General features: G+C 48.6%; 1 protein-coding gene across 1 annotated transcript in view; it reads right to left on the bottom strand.

Annotated features, from left to right (window-relative positions):
• The window catches only part of MYH3 (myosin heavy chain 3), a 29,923-nt gene extending 6,676 nt beyond the window's left edge, over positions 1 to 23,247 (bottom strand). The window contains exons 1-30 of the mRNA XM_030800523.1: positions 23,233 to 23,247; positions 21,997 to 22,055; positions 20,767 to 20,978; positions 18,267 to 18,410; positions 17,343 to 17,499; positions 15,882 to 15,909; positions 15,083 to 15,191; positions 13,720 to 13,812; positions 12,532 to 12,595; positions 12,352 to 12,450; positions 11,103 to 11,206; positions 10,881 to 11,019; positions 9,759 to 9,877; positions 9,526 to 9,675; positions 8,017 to 8,187; positions 7,608 to 7,914; positions 7,431 to 7,501; positions 6,454 to 6,541; positions 6,253 to 6,370; positions 5,732 to 5,855; positions 5,501 to 5,637; positions 5,164 to 5,419; positions 4,733 to 4,975; positions 4,471 to 4,647; positions 4,217 to 4,362; positions 4,046 to 4,136; positions 3,221 to 3,610; positions 2,988 to 3,114; positions 522 to 640; positions 155 to 351 (exon numbers count right to left, since the gene is read on the bottom strand). Of these exons, the coding sequence (XP_030656383.1) occupies positions 155 to 351; positions 522 to 640; positions 2,988 to 3,114; positions 3,221 to 3,610; positions 4,046 to 4,136; positions 4,217 to 4,362; positions 4,471 to 4,647; positions 4,733 to 4,975; positions 5,164 to 5,419; positions 5,501 to 5,637; positions 5,732 to 5,855; positions 6,253 to 6,370; positions 6,454 to 6,541; positions 7,431 to 7,501; positions 7,608 to 7,914; positions 8,017 to 8,187; positions 9,526 to 9,675; positions 9,759 to 9,877; positions 10,881 to 11,019; positions 11,103 to 11,206; positions 12,352 to 12,450; positions 12,532 to 12,595; positions 13,720 to 13,812; positions 15,083 to 15,191; positions 15,882 to 15,909; positions 17,343 to 17,499; positions 18,267 to 18,410; positions 20,767 to 20,970 (4,172 nt within the window). The 5' untranslated portion in view covers positions 20,971 to 20,978; positions 21,997 to 22,055; positions 23,233 to 23,247. The remainder of the gene's footprint in view (positions 1 to 154; positions 352 to 521; positions 641 to 2,987; positions 3,115 to 3,220; positions 3,611 to 4,045; positions 4,137 to 4,216; positions 4,363 to 4,470; positions 4,648 to 4,732; positions 4,976 to 5,163; positions 5,420 to 5,500; positions 5,638 to 5,731; positions 5,856 to 6,252; positions 6,371 to 6,453; positions 6,542 to 7,430; positions 7,502 to 7,607; positions 7,915 to 8,016; positions 8,188 to 9,525; positions 9,676 to 9,758; positions 9,878 to 10,880; positions 11,020 to 11,102; positions 11,207 to 12,351; positions 12,451 to 12,531; positions 12,596 to 13,719; positions 13,813 to 15,082; positions 15,192 to 15,881; positions 15,910 to 17,342; positions 17,500 to 18,266; positions 18,411 to 20,766; positions 20,979 to 21,996; positions 22,056 to 23,232) is intronic.
• Between the last annotated feature and the right edge of the window lie 2,159 nt (positions 23,248 to 25,406).

Raw genomic sequence — 25,406 nt, 5'->3', positions numbered from 1 at the left:
TGTTTGTTTTAATAAAACATGCTAACGCCAGGTCCCTCTAATGGCCCAGCACTGCATTTAAAGACACATGAGATGGTGAAACGTCTAGTAATAAAAATAAATTCATCGAATTCATTCCCAAGTAGTTCTTCTAAAAGCAAACAGAGCTGCACACTTGGCCTCCTCCAGCTCCTCTGTGCGCTGGATGGCGTCCGTCTCGTATTTGGTCCTCCACTGGGCAACCTCACTATTGGCCTTGGACAGCGCCCTCTGCAGCTCAGCTTTGCCTTCCTGCTCCTCCTCATACTGTTCCCGCAGCAGGTCACAGTCGTGGCGGGAGGACTGCAGGGCGTGTGCCAGGGCGTTCTTGGCCTGCAGAAGTCAAAAAGAGAAGAGCACCTGATATATTTAGTGCCAGGTGCATGATACAATCCAAGTGTGTCCCTTCTATCACCACCTACTGAATGAAGTTGCCTTTTATTTTTCCTCCTGCAGGTGATATTTAAAAATAAGAGCAAAGAAGCCTTCCTTCAATGGTGTACCTTGTTCTCTTCCTCCAGCTGCCTCTTGAGCTCTTCTATTTGCTGGGTAAATGCTTGCTTGCTCCTGGAAAGTTGGGATACTATGCTTTCCTTTTCTTCCAGCTGACGACTCAGCTCACCTGTGTTCAGAAGGAAATAGTTTCATTTCATTTATTCACTCATTCACTCACCAACTTTCTATTATGTGTAAGGCACTGTGCTAAGATCTGGGGAGGGAGAAAATGATAAGATATGGTTTCTTTTTGAGGGAGAAGGTATATTGTTCATGAAAAGGAAACTGAAAGCAGAACTGATAAGGTATTGTTGTAGGCCAGGTGCAGTGGCTCATGCCTGTAATCCCAGCACTTTGGGAGGCTGAGGCAGGCAGATCACAAGGTCAGGAGTTTGAGACCAGCCTGGCCAATATGGTGAAACCCCATCTCTACTAAAAACACAAAAATTAGCCAGGCATGGTGGTGGGCACCTCTAGTCCCAGCTACTTGGGAGGCTGAGGCAGGAGAATCACTTGAACCCAGGAGGCGGAGGTTGCAGTGAGCCGAGGTCGTGCCACTGTACTCCAGCCTGGGCAACAGAGCGAGACTCCATCTCAAAAAAAAAAAAAAAAAAGATATTGTTGTAAACTACTGGAAGGTGGGACTGATGTCTGTCAAAAAAAAAAATCCATTGAGAAGAACTGTAAATGTAAACGTTACCAGGAGCACCTAATAACTCCCATCAGACCTCCCCAGTGGCAGGTGTTTCCAGCTGTTTGTTGATTTGTTATCAACAAATACGTAGAGAAATACTTAGAGCTTTATATCTCTAGTTAGACTCTTGGGTGAATAGGGTAAGTTCAAGTTTATATGCTTACACAGAGGTAAGAGAAAAACATGGAATGGGGCTTTATGACTCCAGATGTGAATCCCCCAACATGAGTGTATGTAAAAGTGGCCACCATAGGCCGGTTGCGGTGGCTCATGCCTGTAATCCCAGCACTTTGGGAGGCCGAGGCAGGTGGATCACAAGGTCAGGAGTTTGAGACCAGCCTGGCCAACACAGTGAAACCCTGTCTCTACTAAAAATACAAAAATTAGCCGTGTGTGGTGGCATGCGTCTGTAGTCCCAGCTACTCGGGAGACTGAGGCAAGAGAATCGCTTGAACCCGGGAGGCGGAGTTTGCAGTGAGCCGGGATCACGCCATTGCACTCCAGCCTGGGTGACAGAGAGTGAGTCTCCATCTAAAAAAAAAAAAAAAGTGGCTACCAAATTTCTTTTCTTCATTGTCTTGGCTGTGACTGCCAGCCAAGGATGGATTCACCTGTGAGGATGCACCAGGGCTGGGTGAAGCCACATTTTCTAGGCGAAAAGCCCATATAACATTCCCTTAAACATTTTTTTTTTTTTTGAGACGGAGTTTCATTCTTGTTGCCCAGGCTGGAGTGCAATGGCACAGTCTCGGCTCACTGCAACCTCCGCCTCCTGGGTTCAAGTGATTCTCCTGCCTCAGCCTCCCAAGTAGCTGGGATTACAGGCACCCACCACCATGCCTCGCTAATTTTTGTATTTTTAGTTGAGATGGGGTTTCACCATGTCGGCCAGGCTGGTCTCAAACTCCTGACCTCAGGTGATCCACCCACCTCGGCCTCCCAAAGTGCTGGGTTGACAGGCATGAGCTACCACACCCGGCCTCCTTTGCATGTTTATTATACACCAGGATCTTTAAACACTGGTCGTGTTTCTCTCTTTATTCTCAAAAACTTGGATGCAGACAATGAATATCTGAGTTAATGTGCAGAAAGAAGTAGCAAGGCCCTGGCTCTTAGTTTCTGGTCTCATTTCTGCCCATCAGAGTCTGTTTGATGCAAGTGTATATTAACTGTGAAAGAGTTTGACTGAGATGTATTTTGCTTTGTTTTGTTTTGTTTTTTTTGAGATGGAGTCTCGCTCTGTCGCCCAGGCTGGAGTGTAGTAGCGCAATCTCGGCTCACTGCAAGCTCTGCCTCCCGGGTTCACGCCATTTTCCTGCCTCGGCCTCCCGAGTGGCGGGGACTACAGGCACCTGTCACCACACCTGGCTAATTTTTTGTATTTTTAGTAGAGACAGGGTTTCACCGTGTTAGCCAGGATGGTTTCGATCTCCTGACCTCGTGATCCACCCGCCTCAGCCTCCCAAAGTGCTGGGATTACAGGCGTGAGCCACCGCGCCCGGCCCCTGAGATGATATTTTGATATCTCAGTTTGAATGAGATGATATTTCTCATTGTGGTCTACTTCTTTTTCTCTCTTATTCTTACTGAACTCCCAATGTTCTCTCCCTTCAGGCTATTTCAAATGGCTCTTTCTATGAGTTATTTCAATTTCTTCTCTCCTGAAAAGATGCTTCCCTAGAGATTCTCCCCCAAACACACCCTGCCCTTGGTTTTGGCCAGCTGCGCCCATTGGGTACCAGGAGGTTTTGGCCCCACGGGTTTTCTGCACGTGGCTCACCAGCCTCAGTCTGCAAACGAGACTTCTGTGTGGTCAGCTCGCTCAGGCTCCTCTGAATTTCCTCATTCTTGCCCCTGGCCTCACTTAACTGATCCTCCAGGGTTCGGCAGATTTTTTCCAGATTTGCCTGAAGGATTCAGAAAGGGGAGCAAAGTCAGTCGGCAAAGTCAGGTTTGAATGACCACGGAGTCTGTCTGATGGAAAGCCTTGAGCCGCCCCACCCCCCGCAGCACCTTGGATTTCGACACACTCTCCATGCTGCTGGAGAGGTCATCAATCTCCAGCTTGAACTCGCTCTTCTCCTTCTCCAGCTTCTGCTTGACCCGCTGCAGGTTGTCAATCTGCTCCCCAAGCTCGGCCACACTATCCGCGTGCTTCTTCCTCAGTGTGGCCACCATGGCTTCGTGCTGCAGGGTGGCCTCCTCCAGGTCCCTGCGCAGCTTCAGGAACTCCGCCTCCCGCTTCTTGTTGAGCTCTATCTGCGTGGAGGTGACGCCTCCCGCCTCCTCCAGCCGCTCGCTCAGCTCCTCCAGCTCCCGGGCATAGTCGCTGCGCTGTTTCTCTGTCTTCGCGCGGGTCGCCCTCTCCGCCTCTATCTCCTCTTCCAGCTCCTCAATTCGAGCCTGTGGAGGGCAGCCGTTCACCCCGTGGGCAGTCGGTTCCCCACCGGGACTCTGATTGTCAAGAACAGGCTGGTTTCCCTTCCCATTAGACAAACTGAGTCTTAGACTCCCTCCACCAATGAATATTGCAAATTTCCTTTCACATGAATTTTTTCTGCCCCAACATGGTAATTACTCCTGCAGTGACCAAACCTGAACATTTTCCACTCAACTAAATGTTAACTTTTAGTTGTTAACTTAAATACTTTAATTATGGATTTTGTCAGATGTTTCGGGAAAACGGTTCATCATGGCCGGGCCAGCCTAGCAGAAAGGGAACCATAAGGCAGGTGGCCCCACAGTCTTGCCCACTTGCTCTGAATGGCTTATAGCAGACAGCACCCAGCTCACTGTAAGTGACCTCACATGGAAGAGAGAAATGCAGAGGGCTCCTACCTGCAACTCTTTGATTTTCTTCTGAAACTGGAGGCCCAGTGTCTGCTCATCTTCCACTTTGCTTTGAAGTTGACAATATTCAAAATCTTTCCTGTGAAGAGAAATGTAGAATGCATGAAGACAAAATACACAGTAACTTGAAAAATGGAAGCCAGTGGTTGAAGGGCATACTTCTTGAGCCTTTCGTCCAGCTGTTGCTTGTCATTCTCCAGATCTAATATGGACTCTTGGGCAAGCTTCAAGTCTCCTTCCAATTTCCTTTTGTTCCTTTCCAGGTCTACACGGAGCTTCTTTTCTTGTTCTAGGGAGCTTTCCAGCTGAAAAAGGCACCATTTCCTTTTGGGAACAAATGCTTTGCAAGAGGACCCTTGAGGGCTCTTCCAACCCTGGAGTTCTACGACTCCCGATGAGCATTATTTACTTACGTCTTCCACTTGCTGTTCCAGTTTGCTCTTGGTTTTGTTCAAAGAATTGACTTTGTCTTCTTCAGCTTGGAGGTCATCCAAGGCCTGCTGGTGGGCCTCTTGGAGGGCCTTCTTCTCCCTGGTTAACTTTGCAATTGTTTCATCTAACCCAGAGAGTTCCTCAGTAAGGTTTTTAACCTAAGAAGAATCCGCAAGCAATTATAAGCTTGAAGTTTAGTTTGCAATGACTATATCAAGCTAGACACACCTACAATAAGAATACCTTGTTCTCTGTGGCATGCTTCTCCTTCTCAACCTTGGCCAGGGTCAGCTCAAGATCATCAATGTCTTTCTTGAGTTCTGAACATTCATCCTCCAGTTTCCTCTTCTTGGCCGTCAGCTCAGCATTGATCTCTTCTTCATCTTCAGCTCTCTCTGTCACCTCCTTGATCTTGGCCTCGAGCTGGAATTTGGCTTTGATCAGCTGATCGCATCTTTCCTCAGCATCCAACAAATTTTCGCTTTCCTTAAAAAAAAAGAATAATAATTTCGTTGAGTGACATAAGGTTCGCGACATTCCAGTATTTTGCTATATATGAAGTTCTTTATGAAGCATTTCAACTAAAAAGCAAAAATCCCCACCAATAACCAATTTTTCTAAATAAATATTCAAATCTGGAAGAGTTAAAAAAAAAAAGGTTGCTAAACACATACAGCTTGTACTTGGAGCTGCAGGTCATTCTTCTCTTGGACCAGCGTCACCAGTTTTTCCTCTAACTCCTTCCTTTTTGCCTCTGACTTGGCGAGTTCATCTTTGGTTTTCTGGAATTCTTCCTTCATGGTGGCCATCTCTTTCTCGGTCTCCGCGCTCTTGAGGAGGGGCTTGATCTTGAAGAAGAGTTTCATCCAGGGCCAGTGCTTGACGTTCATGAATGAGCGAATGTTGTACTGGATGCAGAAGATGGACTCCCTAAAAATAAGACATTGCTTATTTCTGAGAGAGACTCCCCTTCCCCAAAGAGCTCATGTTTGAACAAAGACCCTGCTGGACCTCCTCTGCACCATCTTCTGGAATTCCACACGCATGAGGAACCCTCTGCACACAGCTTGTGTCCGGGTGATCAGTTTGGCCAGGCGGTCATCCCGCATCTCTTCCAGGGTTCCCAGCAAGCCAGCCTTGAAGAACACCTTATGGGGCAGAAGGGTGACATGAGTCAGTTTCCTGGAGAAGCTGTGTCAAGAAGACGAAAAGGCCAGCATGTGTCAAGAACTGATGCATTACCTTGGTATGTCCAAATTTGTACTGAGTGTGGTCAATATCGATGGATGCCAGAAGCTTTTCACAGGCTTTCTTGCTGTCAATGAATTGTCCCTCAGGGATTGCACTGGCATTGAGCACTCGGTATCTGCATTGTAGACATGGAAATCATTGCAGACTGTTGGCAAAGACACAAACCTTGGAGAGCACGCATTTCAGGCCTCTCTTCCTATAGACAGAAGGCCAAGGTCCCAGGAGATGAAGGAATTAGCTCGGAGTCACATTGCTAGACAGCAGTCTAAAATCTAGGTCTCTTGACTCTTCGGCTGGAGCTTTCCCTGCCATTTTGTATATCAGATAAATTCCAGAGAAAAACATGGAAGAAACAAATATATATAAGTTGGCCAAATGGTAGGTTGTTCAGTTTACATGGAGGTCCATAACTGTTCTTTTGAAATGGGTCTTTTCATACCAATCTTTCTCCCTCTCAATTCCAGTGTTCGTACATCCCATCCCCAAGCATATAGATCATGTTTATTACACACCTTTGTTTAAAATCCCCATAGAGAATCCTGTTTGGGAACCCCTTCCTGCAGATGCGGATGCCCTCCAGGACACCATTACACCGCAGCTGGTGCAGGACAAGGCTGTGTTCCATAGCCCCTGGGAACAGAAGCGAGATATCAGACTTAACACAGAATTTCTTAAAAACTGAGCACCACCTAGGGAGCTAGCAGGTGTCTCACCTGGAGTTTTGGTTTCATTGGGAATTATACAGCGCACAAAGTGAGGGTGAGTAGTTCTTAAATTTGACATCAACTTGTTCAGGTTTTCCTAAAAGAAAAAAAAAGTGACATTTGCCAGCCTACTGTAGGTTTTTATGAAGACAGAGATCCATTGTAATGAAAATAAGATCTACGTTTAAAATTTATCATAAGTCCTTTAGAACTTATGATAACTTAGATTTAACTCTGCCTTTTTTTTTTTTTTTTTTTTTTTTTGAGACATAGTCTCGCTCTGTTGCCCATGCTGGAGTTCAGTGGCTCGATCTCGGCTCACTGCAACCTCCACCTCCTGTGTTCAAGCAATTCTCCTGCCTCAGCCCCCTGAGTAGCTGGGACTACAAGCTCTGTAAAATTAGCCACCACCAAGCCCGGCTAATTTTTTGTATTTTTAATGGAGATGGGGTTTCATCGTGTTAGCCAGGATGGTCGCGATCTTCTGACCTCGTGATCTGCCCGCCTCGGCCTCCCAAAGTGCTGGGATTACAGGAGTGAGCCACTGTGGCCGGCCTAACTCAGGCTTTTAATGGTCCTATGGCTGGAGGTGTAGGCTAGTAACTGATAGAATTGTCTTTTGTCTCCCAGTGAGCCGGAGGCTTGCCAAGTACAAAATGCTTTCTGAAATCAACTCAGATGATGGGTCCACTGGGAGCGTGAGGTCTATTGCTGGTGTCCTTTAGGAAAATTGGAGAGTTTGTGCTGGAAACTCAGATCAGCCAACTCAGCTATCTTTGGTATAAGATAATAGTGATATTCTCATCCCACATTGGTTAGACCATATTTATTATATTTTATCATCTGTCACTTCACCTCAGTAAGTGACAGTAATCAGATTAAGACAACACTACTACTCTCAAATAAATCAAGCTTAGAATCTCAACATTGCTCATTTTGATATGACTTAAACCAATCATAAGCAAATAAACTTGTATTTTTCTTACCCTAAAAAGGGCAGAGACAGTTTGGAAGGAAGAACCCTTCTTCTTGGCAACTTTCTTCTTTCCACTGTCAGCTGAAAGCAGTAAAGGAGGGCACGTGCTGTAGGTGCATCTAAAAGGTTTTTTGTTACGGTGGAACAAATGGAGGGAGATCACATGAACACAAAGCACTCCTCTTACCATCTGCCGTGGCAAATGTGGCATAGAGGTGTGCCAGGAGCCTGTTGGAGGACTTCTGGTACAGCCCGACCACGGTCTCGTTCAGAGGGTCCTTGTTCTTCTCCAGCCAGCCTGAGACACTGTAGTCCACGGTACCTGCATAGTGGATCAATGAGAAGTGGGCCTCGGCCCTGCCTTTGACCACCTTGGGCTTCTGGAAGTTGTTGGACTTTCCAAGATGCTGGTCATACAGCTTGTTCTTGAAGGAGGTGTCTGTTGCCTTGGGGAACATGCACTCCTCTTCCAGGATGGAGAAGATGCCCATAGGCTGGATTGAAGGCAAGGCAAAGTGCAGAGGGGTAAATATAAGCTGCAGTAATGAGCAGAAGAGTCTATGAGAAGAGCTTAGGGTGGGGATGGAACTGGATACCTTCTCGATGAGCTCGATGCAGGCAGCCAGGTCCATCCCGAAGTCGATGAATGTCCACTCGATGCCTTCCTTCTTGTACTCCTCCTGCTCCAGCACGAACATGTGGTGGTTGAAAAACTGTTGCAGTTTCTCGTTGGTGAAGTTGATGCACAGCTGCTCCAGGCTGTTATACTAATAAAGAAATACAACATTCATGTGAAAAGTTAGACTTCTTTCAAAATCAAAGATGGTCAACGTTCCTTCTCATTGCCCCAGGTTCTTGTCAAACGCATTAATGCTTTCAGATACAGTCACAATCTTCAAGGCCTGCCTCAGACCACATCTCCTCCTTGGAGTCTTCCGCAAACTTCCAGTTAGAAGGTGTTTCTCCCTCTCCTGAGTTCCCAAAGTCTGGGCATCTCTTGTGTACTTTATTTTGTAGTTACTCTTCAATGTGCCGTATTCTATTTCTTCTCTACTAGACTATAACTCATCTATTTTTTTCACCTGTATGTCTTGTACCTGGGAAACACTAAATATACACTTTGATGAGTGGCTATGCACTTCTTTTTTTTTTTTTTTGAGACAGAGTCTTGCTCTGCCACTAGGCTGCAGTGCAGTGACACCATCTCAGCTCACTGCAACCTCTGCCTCCCAGGTTCAAATGATTCTCCTGCCTCAGCCTCCAGAGTGGCTGGAACTACAGGTGCATGCCACCACCCCCATCTAATTTTTGTATTTTTAGTAGAGATGGGGTTTCACCATGTTGGCCAGGATGGTCTTGATCTCTTGACCTTATGATCTGCCTGCCTCGGCCTCCCAAAGTGCTGGGATTACAGGCATAAGCCACCATGCCCGGCCATGGCTATGCACAGTCTAGCACAGAACCAGTGGGATATTTATAGAAAATACTATGTGATTAACTTATCAAATTCTCTGTATCTCTTTTATGGCAGTCCCTAAATCAGTGATTACATTTAATTTTTTTTCTTTTATCCATTTGAAAATGTGCTTTAAAGTTCCACTTAATAGACATCTTCTCCTCTTTTAAAATAACACAAACCCAGCCAGGCACGGTGGCTCACGCCTGTAATCCCAACACTTTGGGAGGCCGAGGCGGGTGGATCACTTGAGGTCAGGAGTTCGAGACCAGCCTAGCCAACATGGTGAAACCCCGTCTCTACTAAAAATACAAAAATTAGCCAGGAGTGATGGCACACACCTGTAATCCCAGCTACTCAGGAGACTGAAGCAGGAGGATCACTTGAACTCAGGAGGTGGAGGTGGCAGTGAGCCGAGATTGCGCCACTGCACTCCGGCCTGAGTGACAGGGTGAAACACAGTCTAAAAAAAAAAAAAACCCTAATACAAATCCTTCCAATAAGTACTGCTCCTCTATTCCATCCACTCTCCATCTAGTTTCTTACAGAAAACTACAAGACAGCCACCCTGCTATTTTCCCTTTAGGATCATGAAACCAATTTCCCTCATATGAAGCCATATGAAAATATGAATATAAGTAACACAAACCTCAAAGATTTCAAAGCCTGCAATGTCCAAAACACCAATGAAGTGTTGTCTTGGAAGCTTCGTATCCAGTTGCTGGTTAATGCGAGTGACCATCCACAAGAACAACTTTTCATAAACTGATTTTGAAAGAGCATTCACAGCATGGTGAACCTATCAGGGGAAAGATCAGCTAATGGGTATGAAGGCAGTGGCCAGCAGGGTCCTGCACCCTTTCCCGGCCTGGAAGCAGTTACCTGATCCACAGTTTGACCTTTGGTAACGTACTCATTCCCAACTTTCACTCTAGGAAAGCACAAAGCTTTCAGGAGGTCCGAAGAGTTCAGGCCCATCAGATAGGCTGTTTTGTCAGCCACTGGCAAGAAAACAAGGACAGTGCTTAGAAAAGTAGAAGAGCTGCTCTGAAAATCATCCAGAAGTTTCAAAGTTTGGCTAAGTTCATCTTGATACATTGTGCATTCCCTGTGGCTAAAATGCATATACGTGGCCAACGGAAGCTAAGTCACTCAGAGAACATGATGGACTTTATGAAGAGGCAGGGCTGGGTTTCAGAAAGCCCTGGTCATCCCTCACTGCATCTGAAACAAGACTATTCGAGTGATTCAGCAAAAGCGAGTGGTAACAGTAGCTATGGGCATCTGAGGCCCAGAAAGGGTCATTCACTTCTCCAGATGGAAGGATTAATCGCTTTCAATTTTTTTTTTTTTTTTTTGAGACAGTCTCACTGTGTCGCCCAGGCTGGAGTGCAGTGGCGCGATCTCAGTGCATTGCAACCTCTGCCTCCTGGGTTCAAGAAACTCTCATGCCAGCAGGGCACAGTGGCTCACACCCGTAATCCCAACACTTTGGGATGCCAAGGCAGGCAAATCATTTGAGGTCAGGAGTTTGAATCTGGCCAGCATGGTGAAACCCCGTCTCTACTAAAAATACAAAAAAGTTAGCCAGGTGCGGTGATGTGTGCCTGTAATCCCAGGGAGGCTGAGGCAGGCGAATCACTTGAACCAAGGCGGCAGAGATTGCAGTGAGCCGAGATCATGCCACTGCACTCTAGCCTGGGCGACAGAACAAAACTCTGTCTGACTCTCGTACCTCAGCCTCCTGAGTAGCTGGGATTACAGGCGTGCCCCACCACGCCCAGCTAATTTTTTTTAGTAGAGATGGGGTTTCACCATGTTGGCCATGCTGGTCTCGAACTCCTGACCTCAGGTGAGCTGGCCCCCTCAGCCTCCCAAAGTGCTGGGATTACAGGTGTGAGCAACTGTGCCTGGCTGGATTAACTGCTTTCAAAAGCAGCACCAAGTGACGTCAGCAGATCAGCCACCCGCTCTGGTTTGTGGCCTGTCACACTGATTTTGTACCTTCTGTGCCGTCTGGTTCGGCCTGCTCCTCTCGCTGCTTCTGTTTGAACTTCATGTTCCCGTAGTGCATCACAGCTCCCGTCAGCTTGTAGAGCCCAGATTTCTCTTCTGGGGTGAAGCCCAGGATGTCAATGGCGCTCTGGCATGGAAAGGGCAGCACGTCAGTCAGTTGGCCCCGGTGATGGAGGAGGAACACCCACACCTTCTGTTGGTTCCACTTACATCTGTAGCCAGCAGCTCCTCCGCATCATCTATGCTGGCCACCAAGATCTCCCCCTGGCTAATGAATGGGTAGTCGTAAGGGTTGGTCGTAATAAGCAGCAGCTCTGAAATGACAAATAGTTCCAGGAGGTCATGCAGATGCAAAGAAAAAACCCACCCAGTGGACTTGAGCTCCTGCACCCTGGGCTGGAACTTTTACCGCTGGATCCTAAATTGAACTTCGAATTAAAAATCTTTTAGACAGCTCCACAATACTCAGGCTGTCATGGAAAATATAGAGACTGTTCAGTCTTCCACACAATGGAGATGAAGGATCCTAGAAAGAACCTTTAAATTCCCTTGCCTAGCACGCTAATGGTGCATATCAGTGTCAGCTGGGAGAAGTTAATAGGGAAAACTGGCTGAGTGTGGGTCAGGACAAGAGCCAACCCAGGTGGTTTGGTATAATCATAGCCTTTTTTAACATCTGTTGAAAAGCTGCAGCCTGTTTCCAAGCTGGAGACCAGAAGGCTGAGCAAATACAGCCAAAGAGCAAAGAAGCAGTGTGCATGGAAACGTCTGTGAGGGGCAGACAAGGGGCAGTGTGCAGTGCCTCCGTGGGCTTGATTATTCTGTTTGCTTTGGCGTCGCGCATTTGGCCGCAGGTTGTTTCTGTGCCAGAACACAAGAGGGCGCCAAAGGACAGTTAGGTGTTCAGTTGCTCAGGTTTTTATAAACCAGAGCTGGTTGCCCAGCTGTTGCCCTCCATTTGATTAGGTTTTCAAATTGGCATGTCACTGCCCAGATAGCCACATCCCATTTCTAAAAGAAACTCTTCCTGGCCAGGTGCAGTGGGTCACGCCTGTAATCCCAGCACTTTGGGAGGCCAAGTTGGGCAAATTGCTTGAGCCCAGGAGTTCAAGACCAGCCTGGGCAACATGGTGAAACCTCATCTCTACAAGAAACACAAAAAGTAGCCTGGTGCGGGGGCATGTTCCTGTAGTCGCAGCCACTCGGGAGGCCGGGGTTGGAGGATTGCTTGAACCCAGCAAGGTCAAGATTGCAAGTCAGCTGTGATTGTGCCACTGCTCTCCAGCCTGGGCATCAGAGTGAGACCTTATCTCAAAATAAAATAAAATAAAATAAAATAAAATAAAATAAAAACTTTCCCTGTTGACTGTAGAGTCACTATATGTAGATACAACTCTCCTCGGTCTAGTGATCAGAGTCAAACTGCCTAAAAAACCAGCCGCACTGGTGACTTCCTCACCTATGAGCTCAGGCTTCTTGTTAGAAAGAATCTGGTAGAAGATGTGGTAGCTTCTTTCAGCCTTCAGCTGGAAAGTGACTCTTGATTTTTCCAGCAGATCTGGAACACAAACACAGGACTCTCCTTCAAACTGTTCCCAGTTACTCTGAGACGCCATCAAATCCCCATGGATCTACTTACAAGTTTCAATATCTGCAGAGGCCAGCTTCCCAGTGGTTCCAAAATGGATTCGGATGAACTTGCCCTGTATGGGGCGGGATTCAGGACGAGACCAGATTCTACCATGGCCCAATAGTTCCTATTCATCTCATGCGTAATGTGAATAGGAGCCTATTCCCTCTAAAATTTTTGTTTTGTTTTGTTTTGTTATGATTTTGAGACGGAGTCTTGCTCTGTCGCCAGGCTGGAGTGCAGTGGCATGATCTCGGCTCACTGCAACCTCTGCCTCCCGAGTTCAAGCGATTCTCCTGCCTCAGCCTCCCGAGTAGCTGGTACTACAGGCACGTGCCACCACACCTGGCTAATTTCTGTATTTTTAGTAAAGACAGAGTTTCACCATGTTGGCCAGGATGATCTCGATCTCTTGACCTTGTGATCCGCCCGCCTCGGCCTCCCCAAGTGCTGGGATTACAGGCGTGAGCCTCTGTGCCCGCCCCTCCCGAACAGTTTCAAATTAGGTATGTCCTTCCTCTTCTCCCTTCTTCCCCTTCCAGTTTGGGGTTTCTCCTTATTTCCTTTTATTTATCCCTTTTATTCTATGCTCATCCCCTACCTCAACATATCCAGTCAACAAAGCAACTAGAGTGATTGTTTCAAGGTATAAATCAAACCATATCACTCCCTGGCTTATAGAATCCCTCAGTAGCTTCCTGTTACACTTCGAAAGGAATCCAAACTCCTTCTCATGGCCTATGGCTCCCACATGACCAGGTCTCTTTCTCTCTTCCACCTCATCTCATGGAACTGGCCCCTCTGCCCTCCTCCCTGCAACCACACAGACCCCCTGTAGGTGCCCTAACTGCACCAGGCCCTTCCCCACATCAGGGACTTGCCCTTCCTTCATCCCCCCTCCTTCCTGTCATTTCAAATTGGGCTCCTTCTCATGCTGCGGCTCTCAGCTCCCGTGCCAGCCCCTCAGAGAGACCTTCCCTGCCCACCCTGCCTAAAGCAAGCCTGACGCACAGTTCCTCTCTTACACACGCTGTTCATTGAACTTGGCCTGAATTTATCTTTATCTGAAATGGTCTCGTTGGGCTGTTTTGTTTTTCATCATCTGTCGCCTCTGATCACTACACTCTTTGAGGACAGGGCTCTTGCCTATTTTGTGAAGCACAAAGCAAATTCCATCTTAACCAAACTCAGACTCACAAAACGGGAGGAGTTGTCATTCCTCACAGTCTTGGCATTCCCGAAGGCCTCCAGCAGGGGGTTGGCACTGATGATTTGATCTTCCAGAGTCCCCTAATGCAAGAAATTGAGGGAAGAAGAGGAAATTTTTTTTTTTTTTTTTTTTTTGAGCTGGAGTTACACTCTTGTTGCCCAGGCTGCAGTGCAATGGCACGATCTTGGCTCACCGCAACCTCTGCCTCCCGGGTTCGAGCAATTTTCCTGCCTCAGCCTCCCACGTAGCTAGGAGGCATGCGCTACCATGCCCGGCTAATTTTGTATTTTTAGTAGAGATGGGGTTTCTCCATGTTGGTCAGGCTGGTCTCGAACTCCTGACCTCAAGTGACCTGCCTTCCTCGGCCTCCCAAAGTGCTGGGATTACAGGCATAAGCCACTGTGCTCAGCCTGAGGAAACATATATATATATATATATATATATATATATATATTTTTTTTTTTTTTTTTCTGAGACGGAGTTTCACTCTTGTTGCCCAGGCTGGAGTGCAATGGCTCAATCTTGGCTCACCGCAGCCTCCGCCTCCTGAGTTCAAGTGATTCTCCTGCCTCAGCCTCCCGAGTACCTGGGACTACAGGCATGTGCTACCATGCCCGGCTAATTTTGTATTTTTAGTAGAGACGGGGTTTCGCCATGTTGGTCAGGCTGGTCTCGAACTCCCTCCTGACCTCAGGTGATCCACCCGCCTCGGCCTCCCAAAGTGCTGGGATATCAGGTGTGAGCCACTGAGCCCAGCTTGAGGAAACGTGTTTTTAAGCCACAAAATGACAGTAAAAAATGCTCACCCACTCTGTGACTCTGGCTTGCCCTGATAAAGCTCCACCCTCCTTGACTTTCCAATCCAAGGACCAATCAAATCAGCAGTATGTCTTACTCAAAACACTTCTGCCATTTTGTTATATTTGGCACTACAGTTCTTGACTGAACATTCTTTTAATACTTCAATCCTTGATTCTCCAGTCAGTTGACCGTGTTCATTTCATGCTGCTGTAATACATTTATTTCAAAAGGCTGGGATATGCTGTGAGTCACTCACATTGGTATATGTGATTCTGCCATAAAAGAACAAGCTCTCTGAGCCGTCTGCAGATTGACCTTTAAAGTTTAGCCCTAGAGCCTCATCTTCTAAGAATCCCGGGATCCAGTCCTACAATATCAACTCCACACTGCGTTGTCTAAGATAACTGGCTGTCCTTCAAGATAGTAAATCCCAGCCTGCTCTCCATTCCCTGAAGAGGGAGGAATGTGAGGACATTTGGCCCCCTCATTCTGAGGTTAAGACCACGGTTAAAAGTGGAAGCAAAGCAAGCCTTTCTCTCCCATCCATACCTTCATTTTGGAGTCCTTCTTCTTGGCCAGGTCCCCAGTAGCTGCAATTGTTGCAAAGTACTGGATGACCCGTTTGGTGTTCACAGTCTTTCCTGCCCCGGATTCTCCGCTGTGCAGAGTGATCAAAAGAGAGAGAAAGAAACAAGTCTGTTAGTATAAACAGGCTTTCCAGGATGTCATACTGAGGCCTGTGCATGGTCTGAGCCACCTGTGACACACGTTCACCACACTAATGTGATAGACCACTTGAGAAGGCAGAGGCCCAGGGCACAGGTGCCACAGCCACTTGCTCAGTTGACCCAAGTATGGGTCATTCCATTTTTCTGAGGCCTTATGCAGACCTTCCTGCCCATCCCCAAATTGATCTTTTTATTTTATTTTATTTTTTATTTATTTATTTTTTATTTTGAGACAGAGTCTCACTCTGTTGCCCAGGCTGGAGTGCAGTGGCGTGATCTTGGCTCACTGCAAGCTCTGGCTCCTGGGTTCATGCCATTCTCCTGCCTCAGCCTCCCAAGTAGCTGTGAATACAGGTGCCTGCCACCACACTCGGCTAAATTTTTTGTACTTTTTTAGTAGAGATGGTGTTTCAATGTGTTAGCCAGGATGGTCTTGATCTCCTGACCTCGTGATCCACCCGTCTTGGCCTTCCAAAGTGCTGGGATTACAGGCGTGAGCCACCGTGCCCAGCCTGGTCTTTTTATTATAGACTGTGCTCCAAACACTTTCTAATGAACAGAATAGAGCCAGTGGACACTTGGTCACAGCTATGAAACCACTCTATGCCATGGATACTTACGTGATCAGAATGGACTGGTTTTCACGATCTGCCAGGGGAAAAAATAAAATAGAGTTGATGGCAATAGAAAAAGAGCTTCCCGATTCTGCTCAACTCTCAAGCAGCCAGAGTTAAATTGCACAATTCCTCTTTCTTTACATTTTTTGTTTAGCCTTAGGTGGGAATCTGAAGAGCCTCCATCTGCTTTTTATTTTATTTTTAACTGACAAATAATAATTGTATATATTTATAGGGCATAACGTGATGATTTGATATATGTTTATATGGCAGAATGATTAAATCAAGCTAACTAACCAATCCATCACCTCACATACTTATTTTTTTGTAGAGAAAACATTTAAAATATACTATTTTAGCCATTTTGAAATATACAATGTATTATTACTTATTGGAGTCACCATTCTGTGGGACAGATCACCAGCACTGATTTCTCCTGTCCAGCTGTACCCTTTGGTCAATATCGAAAGCCTCCTTCTTGAGACTGAGACTCAGAGAGGTCAAGTCTCTACTCAGAATCAGCCAGTGGTGGCCAGGCATGGTGGCTTAAGCCTGTAATCCCAGCATTTTGGGAGGCCGAGGCGGGCAGACCATGAGGTCAGGAGTTTGAGACCAGCCTGGCCAACACAGTGACCTGTCTCTATTAAAAATACAAAAAATTGGGCCGGGCGCAGTGGCTCACGCCTGTAATTCCAGCACTTTAGGAGGCCAAGGCGGGCAGATCATGAGGTCAGGAGATCGAGACCATCCTAGCTAACACAGTGAAATCTCGTCTCTACTAAAAATACAAAAAAATTTACCAGGTGTGGTGGCGGGCGCCTGTGGTCCCAGCTACTCGGGAGGCTGAGGCAGGAGAATGGCGTGAACCCAGGAGGCGGAGCTTGCAGTGAGCTGGGATCGCACCACTGCACTCTAGCCTGGGCGACAGAGCAAGACTCCATCTCAAACAAAAAACAAAAAACAAAAAACGAAAAACAAACAAAAAAAATAGCCAGATATGGATGGTGGTGCACACCTGTAGTCCCAGCTACTTGGGAGGCTGAGGCAGGAGTATCACTTGAACCCAGGAGGTGGAGGTTTTGGTGAGATCACGCCACTGCACTCCAGCCTGGGCAACATAGCAAGACTCCATCTCAAAAAACAAACGAACAAAAAAACCAGCCAGCGGCTTCTCGTTGTTCTTGTCGTATTAGGGTGAACTATATAAAATGGTCAGTCTTTAGTTTTGACCCATGAAAACATCCATTTCCGTTTTGCTGTTCTAACTTGCATTAAATCCAAACTCGTCACCTTGGCATGTGGGGCCCTACATGATGCGGCCCCTTTCTGCCTCTTTTGGCTCCTTCTTCCTCCATTCCCTGTGCTAAACACCAGATGGGGTCCAGCCTGGGACTAAGGGGCAGCTGCCGTGCGCCTCATGCAGTGCCTGCTCCAGCAGCCCATGCTTCCTCCTGGGAGACTCACCAGTCAGCATGAACTGATAGGCGTTGTCAGAGATGGAGAAGATGTGGGGCGGGGCCTCCTGGCGCTTTTTGCCTCGGTAGCCTTCCACCACCTCGGGGTTGTACACCGGCAGCCACTTGTAGGGGTTGACGGTGACACAGAAAAGGCCCGAGTAGGTCTGTGGGAGGAAAAACATATACGTGTGTATATGTATGTATGTGCGTATGGAAAACCCCTTGCCTTTATTATTATTATTATTATTATTATTATTATTTTATTTATTTATTTTGAGACGGAGTCTCGCTCTGTCACCAGGCTGGAGTGCAGTGGTGCAATCTTGGCTCACTGCAACCTCCACCTCCCAGGTCCAAGTGATTCTCCTGCCTCAGCCTCCCGAGTAGCTGGGACTACAGGCACACGCCATCACACCCGGCTAATTTTTGTATTTTAGTAGAGACGGGGCTTCACCATGTTAGCCAGAATGATCTCGATCTCTTGACCTCATGATCCACCCGCCTCGGCCTCCCTAAGTGCTGGGATTATAGGCGTAAGCCATCATGCCCGGCCGCCTTTATTATTATCTCATGTTTCTTTGGGATAAACTTATAAAGGGGGGAAGCTACCATTCCTGTTTATAGTGAGGCACTGCGACTCAAAAAGGGGAGTAGCAACCCTCCCACAGTTGGTAAGTCACAGCGCCCCGTGACCAAGCCTGGCCCCAGCTTCCCCGCTCTCCGGCTCCTGGTCCTCCTTCCCACCTTCCTTCTTCCTGCCCCATCCACCTCTTGCTTTCTTGTTTTCTTTCTCCTCCCTCTTTGTCTTTTGTTCATCGGCTAGGCAAGCACTCATCTTCCAGAATCCCACGGCCCACACACATACTCTGCCTCCTTCCCCCGCCCGCATATCTAATGCCCCAGGGAAACCACGGCGGAAGCCCTCGCTGACATAGATCATCCAGGATGTGTAACGGTCCTTCAGGTTGTACAGCACGGCTGGCTCATTCAGGTGCGTCAGCATGGCCATGTCTTCGATCCTGTCGAACTTGGGGGGGTTCATGGCATACACATCCTCTGGTTTGACCACCAGGGTCTAAAAGGGAAGAGGCACAGTGCTTCACTAAGATTGTCTGCACGTTTTTTGTTTTTTTTTTTTTTTTTTTGAGACGGAGTCTCGCTCTGTCGCCCAGGCTGGAGTGCAGTGGCGCTATCTTGGCTCACTGCAAGCTCCGCCTCCCGGGTTCAAGCAATTATCCTGCCTCAGCTTCCCAAGTAGCTGGGCTACAGGTGCCCGCCACCACGCCCGGCTAATTTTTTGTATTTTTAGTAGCTACAGGATTTCACTGTGTTAGCCAGGATGGTCTCGATCTCCTGACCTCATGATCCACCCAGCTCGGCCTCCCAAAGTGCTGGGATTACAGGCGTGAGCCACCGCGCCCGGCCTGTCTGCACGTCTTGTCTGCTGCCCCCACCAAGAGACCAAGAGACTCTCAAGCCGAGATGGAAGGGCCAAGCCCTAGGGCAAGCCCAGCTTACAGCGAGAGGAGGAAAGGCTATAGGGCGGCTTGTGTTGGTGCTGATGGAATGGGGTTTGTTTCTGTTATTCAGGGTGTCTTTTTCCTCCCCAGTGGGCCTGAGGTGAGAGACAGATGTCAGAAATGAGAAAAGAGGATCTCTGTGGGTGGATATGGGTGATGGTGGCTGGGAATGGGGCCAGCAGGAACCTTTCAGCTCAGTCAGTAACACTGCCTGGACCAAAATCCAGCTCCAGCAGCTGACTCCAGCAGCTGGCTCTTTCCTGTCTACTGAGAGAAAATGATACGTATGTCCCCTGCAGTCGTGAGGCAGGGACCGAGGAGAATGAGGGAGGGGCACTGGATTGCCAGGCTGGTGCCCACAGATCGCCAACATTCTGAGCTCTCTGAAAGCAGCTGTCCAGCCCCCGGCCCACCTCTTCCCCCTTCACTGCCCAGCCCCAGCATGCTTCGGAAAGGGCCCCTTAGCTGCCCTCCCCACCCCTTTCCTGCCCTTTCTGGGGTCAGCGTGTTGTTATAAGCCAGGCAAAAGGCACCGTGAGGCAGAGCAGTGGTTCAGAGCACCTGCACTTCTCTCAGCAGGAGGAACCCCCACGCCCTCGGGAAGCTGGAGGACCTCAGGCACAGGGGATGGGGAACTTGTCTTCCTCTCCCCTGCCCTGTCCTCACCTCCTTTTTCTCTGTGACCTCCTCTGAAATGGTCAGTTTTCCTGGTTCTGTCTCTGGGCAGTGTGGATGGGAAACCTGCCTTTTCCCTGCCTTCAAGCAGGGATTCATTCAAACCATCCCGGCCAATGGGCCCTGGTTGTCTATGATGGTCTCTTAGGTTCATCTTAGATTATCATTCACTGTATCTAGCTTCCTCCTTCCCTGCCGTGTTAGGAGTCCATTCTTAGCTCCTTATCTGAAATACACAGAGAGCCACCTTCTCGGAGCTCCAATGCGTGGTAGCACTGCAGGGCGGTTTTTTTTTTTTTTTTTTGAGACCGAGTCTTGCTGTGTCACCCAGGCTGGAGTGCAGTGGCACGATCTAGGCTTACTGCAAGCTCTGCCTCCCGGGTTCACGTGCAGGGCAGTTTTTAATGCCTTTTTCCTTCATGCCCAACCCAATGATACTATTTCCTTTACTTGTCTCTTTTATTTTCCTTCTTTCTTTCTTTCTCTTTCTTTCTTTTCTTCTTTCTCTTTCTTCCTTTCCTTCCTTCCTTTCTTTCTTTTTCCTTCCTTCCTTCCTTCCTTCCTTCCTTCCCTCCCTCCCTCCATCCCTCCATCCCTCTGTCTCTCTTTCTTTCTTTGTTCTTTCCTTTTTTTGCTTTTTACTTTTCTTGGGACATTTCCAGATTCTCTTCCTCTAGATTTTAGAAGCTAGTGAGGTCCAGAATTCCTTGCAGCACCCCCACAATGACTTGGGCCAGAATGTAGTGGGCTGCAGTGCTCATCCCCTTCATGATACAAGGAGGCCGCTATTTCATTGAGCTTGTGGTCCCCTAGGATCCCTGACACATTTTCCTTACTTCCTTGGTCAGATGGCCATTGCTAGAAGAATTTGGGACAAATCTAGGCTACCAAAGGAGGGTATTCTGAAACAGCTCTCCTTCATATTGAACTCCCAATCCACACCCTTGGGACGCGTGGAGCTGGGCCCCTCTGGCCTACAGTGAACATGGACACAAATACCTGAAAACTAATTGTTTTAATCAGCCACAGCCAGACTCTATTCCCACCCTGGAACCTGAGGCCAGTATTCACTCTGCTTTCTCCGAGGACACCTGGGAAGCCCCAGGCTATGTCGTATGTGGCATTCCAGTGCTGGAGCCACATCTGGAAGTGGCTGGAGTTGGGCAGATGCATACCCCAGACAAGCACAAGGACCAGGTGGAGGGCCAGAGACCTGTGGAGGGTGCAGAGTCTTACCCTGTTGTCCTCAGTTTCCACGGTGACCTTCCCATCCTGAGAACTCTTGATTTTCCCCTTGGCATATTCTTCCTTTGAGTCCACCACAAAGCAATATGTCTTGGCATCAAAGGGCTGATTCTGAGCCTCGATCCTCTCCTTTTCTGACTTCCGGAGGAAAGGAGCGGCTATGCCGAACACTTCCATTTCAGTGTCACTACTCATGGTGTCAGCTGGAAGGCAAACCCACCCAGTGAGCTCAGCTGCCCCCTTGCCAGGCACCCAGCAGCTCCAGGCCTGTCTCAGCCTCCGCCCTGCCCTCCTTCAGCTGCAGGAGCCCTCAGAGTCAGGGCCCCAGGAACCAGGTTGTCCTCATGCCTCGAGGAGCTCCACCCAAAGGGCTTCAGTGCTGGGAAATCACACGGGTGCATATTTACTGAGGGGCTACTCTGTGTGACAGGCTTACAGCCTATTTAACCCAAGCTCCTCAAGCATCTGAGGCTTGAACTGGTGATAAGGGGTTTGGAAGTGAGCACCACTCTTGGAACCACCTTTTCCGCTTCTGTGACACCCAGGTGTTGCTGAAGGAACGTTTAAAAATAAACACCATTAAAAAAATAAACACCTTCTTCAAAGAGAGTGTGCTAGCGGCAAAGAGCAAAGATATTTTTGAACCATTTTAATCAAGGTGGCTACATGCTCGCATGCGGGAACCTGCCTTTTGCTTCCTTGGGTTGCTAAGAACAAAAGCAAGTATCTGACATCAGCATCTGTTTGACAGTCCCCCAAATGCCACCTCCTCTCCCGCCTGACCTGTCCTTGTCTTTTGTTTTGAGACAGAGTCTCACTCTGTCACAGGCTGGAGTGCGGTGGCGCGATCTCTGCTCACTGCAACTTCTGCCTCCCGGGTTCAAGTGATTCTCCTGCCTCAGTCTCTTGAGTAGCTGGGATTACAGGCACTTGCCACCACGTCCTGCTAATTTTTGTATTTTTAGTAGAGACGGGGTTTCACCATGTTGGTCAGGCTGGTCTCGAACTCTTGACCATGTGATCTGCCTGCCTCAGCCTCCCAAAGTGCTAGGATTACAGGTGTGAGCCACTGCACCCGGCCATGACCTGTCCTTGTCTAAACATGCTAGTTCCCCTGTCCCTCTGTGCCCTTATGGCTGGTGAGAGGAGGGAGGAAGGAACTGGCAAGCTTGGAATGCCTGGAGACCTCCAACAGCTGAGGGACAGGGCCCAACTTCTCACCTGAGAGTCCCACCTGCAGGGTGAGAGCAGAAGACAGCAGCAGCCAGGAGATCGCAGACCTGGAATAATATGCACAAACGCAACTTAGCGGCACTTGGGGTGGCTGCATCCATGCAGAATCGGCTTCTGATGAGTTCACTAAAAAGGATAAAGGGGCCCGGCACCATGGCTCACACCTGTAATCCCAACACTTTGGGAAGCCGAGGCGGGCAGATGGCCTGAGGTCAGGAGTTTGAGACCAGTCTGGCCAACATGGTGAAACCCCGTCTCTACTAAAAATAAAAAATAAATTAAAAAAAATAGCTGGGCGTGGTGGCAGGTGCCTGTGATCCCAGCTGCTCTGGAGGCTTAGGCAGGAGAATTGCTTGAACCTGGGAGGTGGAGGCTGCAGTGAGCCGAGGTTGTGCCATTGCACTCCAGCCTGGGCGACAAGAGCAAAACTCCGTCTCAAAAAAAACAACGAAAAAAAACTAATACTTTAAAGAGGCAGGCTGGAAGAACAGATGGGACATGACCCACAGGAAGCCAGGCAGGGAGGAAAAACCCTCAGCTGTGCGAAATCTGGTTTCTCCCAGCCTGCACTGGCACCTTCTTCAGTATTCCTGACTCCCGTTTAGAATCGGACAGCAGGGACCGCATCCCAGCTTAAAGCCAACAGTTCGAGGGCAGGGTCAGGTCTCCTTGTCTGTGAACAGGCGATATCTCTGAGATTAATTTACATGCAATGCCCACAGCCAGTGTGGTCTTGAGAGGACAAGACAAGACACCTGGCAAATGTACAGCCCAGGTGGGGAAGGTGAGGGCAGGGTGAGGCCCCCAGTCCTGTTGACCCTTCATGAGTCACAGAGGCAATGGGAGAAGGACAAACCGTGGCAGCTGGGCTCACGGGGCATCCAAAAGGATCCTGCCCAAGAGGACACTTGGAGAGGAGGACAGGGGAGAGTGAGTGGAGGAGAGAGAACCTGCAGGGCTCCCGCTTGGGGGAGGTGCTGGAGCCAGAGGGTGCTGGGTGTTTGGGCCCAGGGAAACCTCGCTCTCTATACCTCGCTTATCCTAAGAAAACTCAGAGAGGCATGAGGCGCCACCTCACCAGAGCCAGGCAGGGCCAGGGAGCCATGCACGGGACTCCTCACCAGAGCCAAGCTGGGCTGGGGCGCCACGCACGGGGTGTGGATGTGCTCACCGGGTGGGTGTGCTCCAAGCAGCTGAGACCTAGAAGAGGAGCCTGTGACTTACCTCCGCCCACAAGCGAGCCACAGAGGCCTGGCCGCTACCAGGGGCTTTTATAGGCCATTGGTAACCCCCATGGCTCATTCCTTCTCTATATTTGGAAAGAGGATGAGCTGCCCCCCAAGCCGAGAACCAGCTTCTTCCACACGTATTTTTGTAGTTGCCAAGGGAAAGGTATAATTAGAAATGAGCAGGATCCATCACCATTTTCCGACTGCAGAATGTCAGGAGCTTGGGATGCCTTTCTTTGAACTTGGGGCTGGTGCTCCCTCACCTGATGGAATGGCATGGCCTCACTCTGGGGGGAGGTGGGGGGGGCAGCCGCCTCGGTTCTCAGGCGCTCATCACATCCTGAAGGCCTCGTGAGCCCCCAGCTCATGGGGACCCAGGACTGAAGTCGGGGGCTTGCTTAGAAACCCCATCATGTGGAAAAATGAATAAGATTGAGGGTGAAAAGTTGAAATCCTTTTGGAATTTCGAGCAAGATTGTGTCACAACCTTGGGTTGTGATTGCAAAACCTGTGCCAGGAATAATTAATAATAATAATAATAATAATTAATAGTAATAATTCCCCTCCCCGCCTTGCCCTCTTCTCCCTTTTCCTCCTTCTACTACCCTCCTTCTTTCTCTTCTCTTCTCCTGTGCAACATTCTCTCATTAGTATCATTATTAACTTAATTATTTCTTAAGCTCTAATAGGACCAGCAAGTAAGTTAGTGACGTGGAGCTATGCCGCCAGCTCGTATTCCCAGCGACAGCTGCCTGAGGACCCATGGCTATTAAGATAGATTACCAATTAGGAAAGACCAGCTGCTGGCTGGGATGGGGCAGGGGGAACGGTGGTGGCCTGCAGAGAAAGGGCGGACAAGTGGGGGCTGTCTAACAAATGTGGTCATCTCTAAATCAGGAGTGGAAAAATAAAGCTTCAAGAGAAGAGTAAAGTATGTCGGACGCTTTTGCCCATTCTTGTTCTGCTTTTTTTTTCTTGACAAATCTTCGGGAGGATGGCTGGGTGGGCATCCTGTGGTTGCTTATTCTAAATAGAACTGTTTGTCCATATTTCCCATAGAAACCGCCCCTTCCGTACACAGCGGTATCAAGCCCTGATGTGGAGGCCACTCCATGAGGTGTGCGTGGGACCAGGGAGGCAGGGCTGCAGTCTCAGGGCGAAGGCACGTGTATGAAACATTCACTGTGCTCTGGCCTGTACACACAGTGCTTCGAGAAGATGCAGAGGAAACAGAAGACGCAGCCTTTACCCTCAAGGGCTTGTATTCTAAATGATGAGTCCCGCGGATGCTACAGATGCATTTACAAAATTGAGGTGATTTCACATCGAAGCAGCATATGTTTATGAAGCGCCTGTTCCGTGAATGCCAGGCAAGGCCAGTGGCCGCCAACGGAGTCAGTTGGGCAGGGCTCACTTACCCCTTGGCTGCCCACCAGCCACTGAGCATTGCTCCTGCCCACTGCACCTCTCCCTCCAGGTGAGACTGACATGTCCATCTTTGGAGCCCCTCGTCATCCAAGGAGAGGGTAACTGTCACTCCTAAAGTGTCCATCCATGTCGTGAAGGGAGTGGTCCCCTGGGGCTCTGCCCTGTTGGCCCAGTGATGCACTGGCAGAGGCTGCTGTGTGATTGGCGGGCTGTCTCCTTGGGAGTCCTGGTCAGGACAGCCACGGACAGGTAAATATCACCGAGGGGAGCAGTGGTGTTAACAAGCTCCGTGCAGGGGACAGGGTGAGCGGTCCTGGCTACATCTCCAGCAGTGGCATATGCAGGGCAGGCTGTGAGTGGGGCAGGGGTGGGCGTGGCAGCTTGCAGTTTCTATGTCAACACCCAGACCTGTTCACAGGAGGAACTGTGTGGAAATGAAATAGGGGGCAATTTTGCTTTTACCCTTTTGCAGTGACCAATGTACTCATCTATCTATATAGCTACATCCATACTCACCTCCAGGAGACAGAAAAGAAATATTTCATTCAACATTTCTTTCATTTCCCTTAAGAGAGCACCCATATCACATTAGGACCTAACACAAGCTCTAAAATGCTGATGGTTTCTTGCCTGGCTTTCCGCACTGTCCTTCCTTCCTTCTCTTCATCAGAATTCTTCATCTTCAGCAAACAAATAGAAGTGAATCTAGGAGAAAATGTCATAGACTCCTAGAGTGTTCAG

Source organism: Nomascus leucogenys, chromosome 19 (assembly GCF_006542625.1).
Source record: "Nomascus leucogenys isolate Asia chromosome 19, Asia_NLE_v1, whole genome shotgun sequence".
NCBI lineage: Eukaryota > Metazoa > Chordata > Mammalia > Primates > Hylobatidae > Nomascus > Nomascus leucogenys.
This window is presented reverse-complemented; position numbering and strand designations above follow the sequence as displayed.